Below are 12,002 nucleotides of genomic sequence, written 5' to 3'. Positions count from 1 at the left end.
GTATATACTGGCAGCACAAAAAAGACTTTCATCCTAGACTCAAGAACGTTATGTGTCTGCACGACTGTTGTACAATTGTCTACTGAATGAGTCTTTGCCTTTGCAATGTTGTAATACCTGTGCTCCATCCAATCCACGTAACGACAGCTGTAGGAAACACAGAAGTATTAGTGTAAGATCGAAAGAAATGCCTCCCACAGATGAGAGCACTAAAATCCTAGGGGTTATCTGCCGAAGCATTCGCAACAAAGTACGAGAGTTCAAAGTGCTCTTGAAAATCAGTGAAGCTAACATAATACTAGGTACAGAAAGCTGGTCGAAACCTGGAATTGTCAGCAGTGCCATTTTGGGGAAAATTTAACAGTATATCGAAAGGATAGGCTAATGGTAAATGGAGGTGGTACATTTGTAGCAGTAGATAAAAAAGACTTATATCCACAGGGATAGAAACTGAAGTTGCATGTGAGATTGTTGAGGCAAGATTCGGTATCAGGGGTGGGTTTGTACGTAAGTTCCCAATTATAATGTGATCATCGGTAGAAACTTTAATGATCCAACGATCAACTGGGAAATTTTCAGTGAGCATTATAAGGCATGCTATGAAACATTATTAAATGCCATCTCTGAAAATTATCTAGACTGGACAGTTCAGAGTCCCACTTATGGTAGAAATATATTGTACCTAATGGCAATAAATATACCTGACCTTTTGAGGATGTCCTCATCGAAACTGGTATCAGTGACCATGATGCGGTTGTGGCAACATTGATTACCAAAGTACAAACGATAACTAAAAGAAGCAGAAAGATGTATATGTTCAGTAAACTTGATAAAAAATCAGTAGTGTAGTATCTCAGTGAGGAACCTTAAACCTTCAGCACAGGCAGGAGCATGGAGAGGACTATGGCTCAAGTTTAAAAGAGTAGTTGAGCATGCACTGGATACATATGTACCCAACAAAAAAGTTCATAATGGGAGGGTTCCTTCATGGTATACAGTCACTCTACAGAAACTTCTAAAGAAATAGAGACCACTGCGTAATAGGTGTTAAACAAAGAATAGGACTGTGGTAGAGAGATACTGAATGAAATGCGTTTGGCTGTCAAGAGAGAAATGCGTGAAACCTTCACTGACTATGCTGGCAGAATATCGTCAAATGATCTTTCACAAAACCCAAAGAAATTCTGGTGGTTTGTAAAGGCCGTTAGTGGCACCAAAGTTAGTCTACAGTTATTCATGGACGAGAGTAGAACCGAAACTGAGAGTACCAAAGCAAAAGCAGAAATGCTTAACTCTGCTTACAAATGTTTTTTACAAGGAAAAACCAGGAGTATTGGCGCAAGTTAATTCTCGTACCAATGGCAACGTGAGTGAAATACATATTACTGTCACTAGCATTGAGAAACAGCCGAAATCTTGAAACTGAGCAAAATCCAGGGCCCGATGGAATATCTGTCAGATTATACGTATACTGAACTTGCAGCTGATTTAGCCTCTCTTCTGACTGTAATCTATCCTAGACCCCTCGGAGTAGACACCGTGTCCAGTAGTTCGAAGCAAGCGCAGGTCACACCCGTCTACAAGAAGGGTAGTAGAAGTGATCGACAAAACTACCGTCCAATATACTTCACATCAAATTGTTGTAGAATCTTAGAACATATGCTGAACTCAAACATAATGAGGTCTTGAACAGAGCGACCTCTCCATGCCTATCAGCACGGATCCGAAAACATCGACCATGTGAAATCCAAGTATTACTTTTCTCAAATGAGATACTAAAAGGCAGACAGGCACATGCAATATTTCTTGATTTCCCGAAAGCATTTGACTCAGTACCACACCCAAGGGCATGCCCAGGATCTGAACTAGGGGGGTGGGGGGGTAGGTCATACTAGTCTCAGGAAACATGGACTCGAGACAACATACAGCACTTCTTATTAAATAAAACAGTAAACCAGTGAAAAACAGCTTTTAATAAACATATTAAATACAAGAATGCACTTGTACAATTCGAGAAAACATGCAGCTTTTCTTATTAAATGAAACAGTAAACTAGTGAAAAACAGCGAATATCTTTTAGGGTGGGGGGGGGGGGGGGGTGCAGTTGCCCCTCCCCCCTGCCTCTCGCTGGGTACGCCCATGACCAAACCTACGCTTATTGTCAAGGGGTATCGTTTCTGATCCAGCGACAAGGGTCACGGCACCCATCTTGCAGATAATTTTTTTCATTTTTAATTCTTCAGTTAAAATGTGATATACTCTTTCACATAACGTTTGGCAAGCATCAGAAATTACATGCACTTTCAATCGGCGATCCTCCATGACCATTTTGTGCACTTTTGCAAAGATTTCTGGAGTAGTGACACATCTTGACCGACCACATCTAAGCTCTCCCGACCAAATTAAATGCATTTGTCCACATGGCAACAGTAGAATATTAAGGAGCAGAGTCCCCCAATGTATTCTGGAAATAGGCATCAATGTCCTTTGCTTTCATACCTTTCTTTACGACGTATTAATCACTGCTCGAATCTCGATTTTTTTCCATATTCACAAATTAGTTACGCTGGAACAACAACAGAGCCACGCCACCGTCACAGCTCTCTCCCAAGAGCGCTGATGTGGTACGTGTTTACAGGCAACAGTCCTAAGAATATCACGTGAACAACTCCTTGCACTAGCACTGACCTCTCGTGGTGATTCCGAGAACTTTTCAAACCATCATCGTATGAAACCCAACTAGCATCTTTCTCATATTATATACTGAAAGCCTTGGATCAAGGCAACCAGTTAGATGCAGTTTCTTGACTTCAAAAAAAGGATTTGAATCAGTACCACACCTAAGCTTATTGTTAAAAGTATGATCATATGGGGTATCAAGTGAAATTTGTGACTGGACTGAGGACTTTTTGGTAGGGAGGACGCAGCATGTTATCTTGGATGGAGAGTCAACGTGAGATATAGAAGTAACTTTGAGTGTATCCCAGGGAAGTGTGTTGGGACCTTTACTGTTCATGTTGCAGACGATATTAATACTAACCTCAGACTTTCTGCAGGTGATGCAGGTATCTACAATGAAGTACAGTCTGAAAGACGAGCGTTACAGAGATGCTGAAGAAACTGAACTGGTAGGCTCTTGAAGATAGACGTAACTATTCCTATAAAGTCTACTAATAAAGTTTCAAGAATCGGCTTGAAATGGTGACTTGGAATATAATACAACCCACTACGTATCGCTCACATAGGAACTGTAAGGACTAGATTAGAATATTTCTTAAAAAACATCATAGTCGCCTTTGACTGTATAAAATATATATTGTTACTATTGCAATTTCGGCCTTATGGCCATTTTCAAGTAAACTGCGAAAGTTACATTCTGTCAGAATATAAAACTATCTGACATGAGTACATGACGTCGTCAAAATGTACTCATGTCAGATCGTTTTATATTCTGACAGAATGTAACTTTTTCAGTTCACTTGAAAATGGCCATAAGGCCGAAATTGCAATAGTAACAATTAATATTTTATACAGTCAACGGCGACTATGACGTCTTTTAAGAAATATTGTATGACTGTGAATCCCAACCATGGGAAGTTAATGAAATTAGAATAATTATAGCACAACAAAGGCACTCAGACAGTCATTCTTCGCGCACTCCAAATGCGAATGGAACGGGGAGAAACCCTGATAATTAATACAAGGAGACGCACCTCCTGCCACGCACTCGGTAGTGGTTTGCAGATTACGGATATGGATGTAGATAATACTGTCAACTGATACAGGAAACGCGAGACACTAATTTGACTGACATTGTATTAAAGCGCAAGTAAATCAAATTTTCAAAATTAATTTCGACAGGAATCCACGTTATCATGTGGTTCTAAACCATCACAACACTGTTGTGCGTTTTAACTTTTCAGAATTTGAAACAGATAATGAGGTGTTATGTAATGGAAAAATTACTTACTGCTGTCAACTGTAGAAGCAATATTTCTTTTCAGGTACTTAGGCATGTCAACGTTATTCCAGCTGACTGATCGCTTCGCTATGTTAACGAGGTCAGCCATCTCCATGTTGAAGGCCACTTCAAATTGTACCAGCTGAAACTGCAGAATCTCCTTTCTTCTGATTTTTCTCACTGCGTCACCTAAAGAGACATTGAAATGTGTATTTTAGCCTTTTAGGTAAACAAATTAACGCACCGCATTTGCATTGCCTTACAAAAAGGTGGAGCACCCAGAAGACGAGGTCGGATGTTAGTTTAACTTTGGACGTGTACACACCATCGGCGGGTATGTATACGAGAAGAGTTGCAATTGTGTCCTCGGAGTTATAGATCTCTGTGATGAGTGGAACGACGACCGTCAGTGTTGTCGCTGTTTCGTGTAGTTACTAAGCCTGGTAGGGAACGTACAGGCCGTCAGCACCGTCAGATGCTGAGTGATTGCTGTAGAAGGGCATGCGGAATCTGTGTACACGTGTGAGACAGCATTATAAGCACCTGACATAGTTTGAAAGGGGCCTTATTGTGGGTCACCATTTGGCCTGTAGGTCGAATCGAGCAATATTTTTGGGGTATTCAGATGTGACAGAGGTCAGACGTTGGACTCCACGAGAAAGTCCGGAACAGACATTCTCGTCCTCAAGTTTCCTATCCACCACGTCTGACCACCACAAGGGAAGATCGCTGTATTGTTCATCAAGTGCATCGTAACCCCTTAACATCTGCATCTGCCATCCGACAACAAGTAATAAACTCCCCCCAACGTCCTGTGTCATCCTGCTCCACAGGTCGGATATTAGTAGCAGCCGGAATAGTGATTACCTTCGCATGCGTTGGGTGTCGTCAACACAACAGAAAAGCCTGTTCCACGTTCGTAGGCCTCCACGGCCGGTGGCTATATGGATAACATAATTCTGAGTATTGCTCCGCCACACTGCAAACTACAAAAACAACTAAACTGACAACGTTTCGACCGACTTGCTACGGCTCTCTTCAGCCCCCAAAACCCAAAATTATTTTATCCAAAAAGAAACAGGTGTATTTGGAGCGGTACCGTGACTCGAAACATGGACTGCTGATGGTGTCGCAGTGTGTTCGGCGATGAATCGCGGTTCTGAACTACTCCGGATGACCATCGTATGCGAGTCTGGAGGCGACTTGGGAAAAGATTCCCTTCATTTAATGTTTTGGAGAGGCTCAGCAATGCTACTCTAGACGTCATGGTGTGGGCAGCCATCGGGTATGCCTTTAGGTTGTATTGTATGTTAACCGGGGGCCTAGAAACAACGGAGAGGCTCCGTCCCCGCCGCAGCCGCAGTGGTCCACAACCCCACGACGACCACCGCAGTCCACTTCACCCCTCCGCCGCCCCACACCGAACCCAGGGTTATTGTGCGGTTCGGCCCCCGGTGGACCCCTCCCTCAGGGGAACGTCTCACACCAGACGAGTGTAACCCCCTTGTTTGCGTGGTAGGGTAATGGTGATGTACTCATACGTGGAGAACTTGTTAGCGCAGCGGTCGCCGACATAGTGTAGCTGAGGCGGAATAACGGGAACCAGCCCGCATTCGCCGAGGCAGATGGAAAACCTCCTAAAAGCCATCCACAGACTCGCCGGCTCACCGGACCTCGACACAAGTCTGCCGGGCGGATTCGATCCGGGGACCAGGCGCCGTTTTCCACTCTGGAAAGCCGTGCGTTAGACCGCACGGCTAACTGGGCGGGCTATGACTATTAGGTTACTGCTGGTAGTGATTGAGCGACTCCATCAGAACAACGGTGCACCACGGACATCCTAGATCCTCGAGTTACATCTCATGTGACAGTGCCGTTATCCCATTTTCCAATAGGACAATGCGCGTCCGCACATGGCACATGTCTTTATGAGCTATCTGTGTAATGTTGAGGTACTCCCGTGTCTAGCTAAAAGCCACAAATACATCTGCGACAGAATATGTGTGGCACCAGCTTGGAAGTCAACTGCGTCCCAGTGCCAGTATCCACGATATCATGGGCCAGTTACAACACTTGCGGACCAGCTTGCCTCAGGAGAGGATACAACAGATTTGTAACACCCTTACCAACCGAATTAGAGCACGCATCCAGGCCAGAGCAGGTCATGCTGATATGCGGGAGCATGTTACCAAGTTCCTTGTGAATTTGAGTCGATTTTGATAATGACTGGAATAACATCACATAACCATTCAGTCCGTGAAGTTTCGCCTGGTTTCCTCCTCTCCTTCTGGATGCTCCACATTTCTGGCAGGCAGTATATAATGTAACAGGCATTTTTCATTTTATCGATCGCTATTGTTTCACAATAATAAATAAACAATATATGTGGGTAGCTTCGTTAGCAGTGGCGGTACGCCATGCTAAGCACTAGAAGCAAATATTACATAACTACTCACCTGACATACTTGTATGAATGATGACCATTAAAATATAGGCAACTCACGTCTCTAAGAACCACCACTGATCGCAACATACCAGCGTGACACTTAAACTGTAACTAGTTCCATCTTGTTCGATCAGTTCAGTTGAAGTGGAAGAATAGTTTGCTACAGAAGTGTTTGTATGAGTATATTTTTATAAAGTTACCAATCTTGTTCCATCTTGTTCGATCAGTTCAGTTGGAGTGGAAGAATAGTTTGCTACAGAAGTGTTTGTATGAGTATATTTTTATAAAGTTACCAATCTTGTTCCATCTTGTTCGATCAGTTCAGTTGGAGTGGAAGAATAGTTTGCTACAGAAGTGTTCGTATGAGTTTATTTTTATAAAGTTACCAAAACGCAAGTATTTGGCCCCAAAGAAGGTGTTATACATATAACAGAAAGTGCAGCTTGATGTGTTTTAATTTAGTACTTAGCAATTCGATCCATAGGGGGCAACGGCCTTGCCGCAGTGGATACACCGGTTCCAGTGAGATCACTGAAGTTAAGCGCTGTCGGGCGTGGCTGGCACTTGGATGGATGAGTGACCATCCAGGCCGCCATGTGCTGTTCCTATTTTTCGGGGTGCACTCAGCCTCGTGATGCCAATTGAGCAGCTGTCTCCGGTCAAATAAAACCATCATAACGACCGGGAGAGCGGTGTGCCGACCACACGCCCCTCCTATCCGCATCTTCAACTGAGGATGAGACGGCGGTCGGATGGTCCCGATGGGCCACTTGTGGCCTGAAGACGGAGTGCAATTAGATCCATAGCATATTCTGGTGAGAGCCGAATCATTATGACCACTACCCACCCGCGAGACAGAAAGCGACGTGTGGCTTTGTAGGCATGTGACGGGGTATGGATAGTACATGCCACAGTCCAAACAGTGTCTAGAATGGGTCAGTAAAAAGTAGAGAAACGTCAAAAGTTGCATGTGTTACATATAGTCTCCCCTCATTTGAGTACAACGCACAGAACCTTCATAGACGGCAGGAAAAAAATGCAGCACCCTCAGGGACTAAGTTCAGTGACAACAGGGTACAACATGTGCACCTTCAGGCGTTGTAGTTTTAGTGATTCATTTGTCACGCCTATCAGCGATCAGATGGCGCTCAGGAGGCCTGTCTGTGCATCCTCTGTTTTGACTCTGCAGGCAGTAGCTATGCTGAGTTTAGAGACGAATAGAGTCTACGACACTCTTTTAGGGTACAATCATGCGCCATCGACTACGTACGCCTTTTGAATAGCTTCGCAATTTGACGGGGCGAATTGCTCACCTGCGGATGGATGTATCGACGAACTGTTAGACATGTTGGGTACAATGAATACGTCTCGTGCCGCTGTTTTCGACAGAGCTCTGTGGAATATTCCCACACCTGTAGACCAGGTTCTGGACGTCAGCGTAATATAGGCGCATGCCAGAATTGGCGCACTGTGCGAGAAGCAGTGACCGACCGAACCTCATCCAGGGTCGGAATCCGGAAACATGTAGCACGTGATGTGTCATCAGGGGCCGCTGGGAACTGTCTGCCCACAGCGGGACTAATATCACCTGTGCTCTTGGTCAGACTACAACTGGCACCACGACACCGCCAAGCATGGCCACTCTGATGTCGCAAAAGAATTGGCTGTAGCGTGGAATACCGCTGTCTTTAGTGATGAGAGTAGGTTCTGTTTATATGTGAGTGATGAACGTATACGTGTAGAGCGTAGACTAGGTAAGTTGACTATTGCAGCTTCCATTCCCCATGACACACAGGTTCTTCCCGTGCTTAAGAGTGTGGGGAAAATCATTTTCGACTAGCGTCACATTTGGCGTTTCCGCAGGGTACAGTAACCAGTGGCCGCTAAATTGCACAGCCTGTTTTCCCCGTGTTACTGCCATTTTTCAACAGAACAATACACGTTCACACTACAAAATGTGCTCTCGGTGATGTACAAACACCCTGGCCAGAAAGATCAGCAGATCCCTCGGCATTTCAACACGTGTAGGGCATGATGGCGCGTGAATGTATTCGTTCTCCGGACCGAGGAGGAGGGGGGACTGAAAAAAACATTGCTGAATTGGAAGAAATGGTGCAAAACGCTTGGGACAGTCTATCACAAGATGCAATTTTGCACCTTTATGATCATTTGCATGTGAGAATACACCCCCTCTTGGTCGCCAGAGGGAGTTGCACTTTGTATTAATGGGACGTTTTTTTATCCTTTACTGTGACATGTGTGTTTCGTGTGGTCTGAATTTACCATCAAATACTCCTATAGAGACGAACAACCGGTCACCTAACTTTTCAGTAAAATGAACTGGTCCTTGACGGTGTTGCGTTCCTTTTGCGGCAGTGTACAACCATGAGAAACTCTTAGAAAAGTCGTTCTATGAGGTGTCGTTCAACTCGCACGTCACATTGTTTGAATGTCGATCAGGCTATCAAAGCGTTGAACCTACATGAGAATTTCTGCACCATGTCGTCTTGAATCAGGTTCGTACTAACAACGCGAAATCTCGTCACCCGTGATGATTTTTTTCCAGAAAAGAATTGTCCGCGGTTTGCTTTTCGATCAAATCACGGCAAGCGTCCACGCGTCTTTGTTATGGTCGGGTGTCAAAGTGTGCGGGACAACCTTTGCACACAAGTAGGAAGTCGAAGAGTGCGGGACAAACTTTGCATACAGTTTTCTCTTCTTCAAAACATTATATAGAATGCCTTGCACACTTGATTTACAGATGTTGCTCCATCGCGATTTGTGACATAAATACGTTGACGCAGTACGGCCGCACGTCCACTACTTAACACTACCTGTTCACAACAGGCTGGTCAAACGCACATCTTTCATTTACAGTTGTTAATTCAAGCTGTCACCGTAGCTACCGCGCTGACGTCAGGAAAAAAAAATGTATCTCGGAACTTATTGGACGGACAGTGTGCATAAGGGCAGCAGAGGGGAAGGGGGAATCATTCACTGCGGACCGGGAATGGAGAAATTCACAGCCATAAGCTGTATTACTAAAAGGCCAATTGTTATCTCCTGTCGCCTGGGGTGGAATCTGCTGTCGTGAGCATGTATGGGAAATAGTTGGTTCAAAATGGTTCGAATGGCTCTGAGCACTATGGGACTTAACTTCTGACGTCATCAGTCCCCTGGAACTTAGAACTACTTAAACCTAACTAACCTAAGGACATCACGCACATCCATGCCCGAGGCAGGATTCCAACCTGCGCCCGTAGCGGTCGCGCAGTTCCAGATTGTAGCGCCTACAACCGCTCGGCCACCCCGGCCGGCCTAGTGGTTGGTGGACGGTGGAACCACAAGAAGGCGACACAGTGTTGGATGTCACTCCTCATCACAGAACGAGGTGGTCAGACGCGTAGCTGCTCTGTAAAGCAGAGTAGGTGGCGGCTGTGAACTCGGGATCATCGAGATTGGATCGTGGATCAGTGGAGACGTGTCGCCTGGTCGGACGAATCACATATTTTGTAACACTAGTTCGAGTCTGGATATGCCGTCACCGAGGCGAACGACTGCTCGAAACACTCACCGCGTTACAGAGCTAGGCGGTGGGTGCAATATTGCGCCATATCGAACATTTACACGTTGTCCTACGGGACCTCTGATAGTATTTCAACACACCAGACGGCTGCGACCTACGTGTACATTATTGCAGTTTACTTGTCTCCCTTAATGCTTGGTGCCTTTCCCGACAGCGATGACGGTCTTCCAGCAGTATAGTTGTACATGTCACAAGGTCGACATCGTTCTACAGCTGTTTGAGGAGCCTGATGGCGAGCTCATCTTGATGTCTCCGCCAACAAATTCACCTGGTCTGAGCCCGGTGGAACACATCTGAGACGCCATCAGGCGCCATCTTTGATGCAGCTATCTACCAGCCCATAAATTACATGGCATGATGCCACATACCTCCGGAACGGCACCCCCCCCCCCCCCCCTCCTGCCAAAGGCTTGATGAAGCATGCTAAGCAGTAGAGTGATGAAGAAGCGACCGGTTACAACCGACACCCTTATTTTAGTTATGAATAACATTTTTCGGCACTTACTTGGTCTCGGTTTTAATAGATATTTTTCTTATTTACTGATAACTGAGTACAAAACCGATCTACCAATCCAATATGACCTTGCATTAATCCTAAAATTTTTCGTTTTAGATAAAACCTTTTTAAAAAACTAGTTTGGTAGGGCCTTTTGTTTCCTGATCTCGTCTTTAAATGATGATGTTTCTAATAAAAGGAGACAAATTAAAGCTCAATACATTACAGGACGAATATTTATGAACATACTGTAGTTGGAGCACCGAGCGAAGGCGGTCGAGTTTAAGCTTGTTCTTCGCATCTACGTCACGTATGCTGCCACAGCCAAAGGGCGTTCAGTAATGTCGTGAATGCTCTGCTGTGAATGCCGTAGCGAGTTGTTTAGTGAATTTCGTTTCTATTTGTTCCTAGTTGTCATCGCTGATTGCGGTGGTAAGTGAAAATTCTGCATAAGCAAGCGAGAGACATATTTTGCAAGTTATGCGCTTCTTCAAGCGGAAACGATGCCGTCGCTTGGAAACGTCAACAATGCAATCCCCATCCGTTCCTTGATATGGGTAAACCGCCTTTGTTCGTGCATAGGCGTATCACGTAATGTTTCCTGGTAAATGTACTGTTTTGTCCACGAACTGGGTTGTTCATTTCAATTTTTTGAAAACGATTTTTTTTCAAGAGAAAATCAGTTATATTCAAATTCCCGTAAAAAAGTGAAGATATATATTTCAAAAGAAACCAGCCTCTTCATTCGAAATAGTTAAAGAAAAACAACGCTTCATATTTTGCACAAAAAGCTTATTGTTTGTCTGACATTTCCATGAAATAATTAAAGAGAAAGGAAGTAATGGTAACAGTAATAAATCAAAAACTGAACAATCCATTCGTAGTTTATAATGCAAAAAAAAAATAGCTGATCTACAGCCTGTGTCTACATAACATGCCTTTATCTGCTTGTAGCCCTCGGAAAAGGACAACGTAACACAAAAAACAGAGCTCTCCTAGCTCAGTTGTCACCCTTTAACATTAACTATTTATAAAGTCCAAATACTGGTATGATCCTCGATTGTAATGTGATTTTTGTAACATACATTTAAAACAGTAGAAATAGTATAGAATATTGGTGAATTCTTTGTAGTCTTGAAGCCCCATTTCTTTTTGAGGAAAGCACCGAACGGTGGATGGACTACGTTTCCTTTTCTTTGTCTCTTTTATTCGAAATTTTGATTCTATGTACCATGAAAGGTATAATGCGAAAGTGTGCGCAATTCGTAGCATTTTTCCATCTTTGTGCGATGTCTACGTTTATTGTTGGAAATAATGGCAATAACAAACTGAAAATCGGTTATTTTGGGCAGTTTTAACAGACAGGTTAAACTGGAGGTGGAATAAAAACGATGTAGCCGAAAACGGGTTTTTTCAGCGATAAGCGCCATTTCTACTAAGCACAATCGCTGTTGTACTGCCTTCCTAACGAGGACAAACGTGGTATTAAGGAGGTCGTAATATTTTGGCTCAT

At 44.1% G+C, this 12,002-nt stretch overlaps 1 protein-coding gene across 3 annotated transcripts in view; it reads right to left on the bottom strand.

The window, feature by feature from the left end:
• The window catches only part of LOC126355468 (uncharacterized), a 190,702-nt gene that overhangs the window by 97,353 nt on the left and 81,347 nt on the right, over positions 1 to 12,002 (bottom strand). For all 3 annotated transcript variants that reach the window (XM_050005783.1, XM_050005784.1, XM_050005786.1), the window contains exon 3: positions 3,971 to 4,150. In XM_050005783.1, the coding sequence (XP_049861740.1) occupies positions 3,971 to 4,150 (180 nt within the window). The remainder of the gene's footprint in view (positions 1 to 3,970; positions 4,151 to 12,002) is intronic.

Source organism: Schistocerca gregaria, chromosome 3 (genome assembly GCF_023897955.1).
Source record: "Schistocerca gregaria isolate iqSchGreg1 chromosome 3, iqSchGreg1.2, whole genome shotgun sequence".
NCBI classification, from domain to species: Eukaryota; Metazoa; Arthropoda; class Insecta; order Orthoptera; family Acrididae; genus Schistocerca; species Schistocerca gregaria.
Note: the sequence above shows the minus strand (reverse complement) of the source record. Positions and strands in the feature narration are given on the sequence as shown.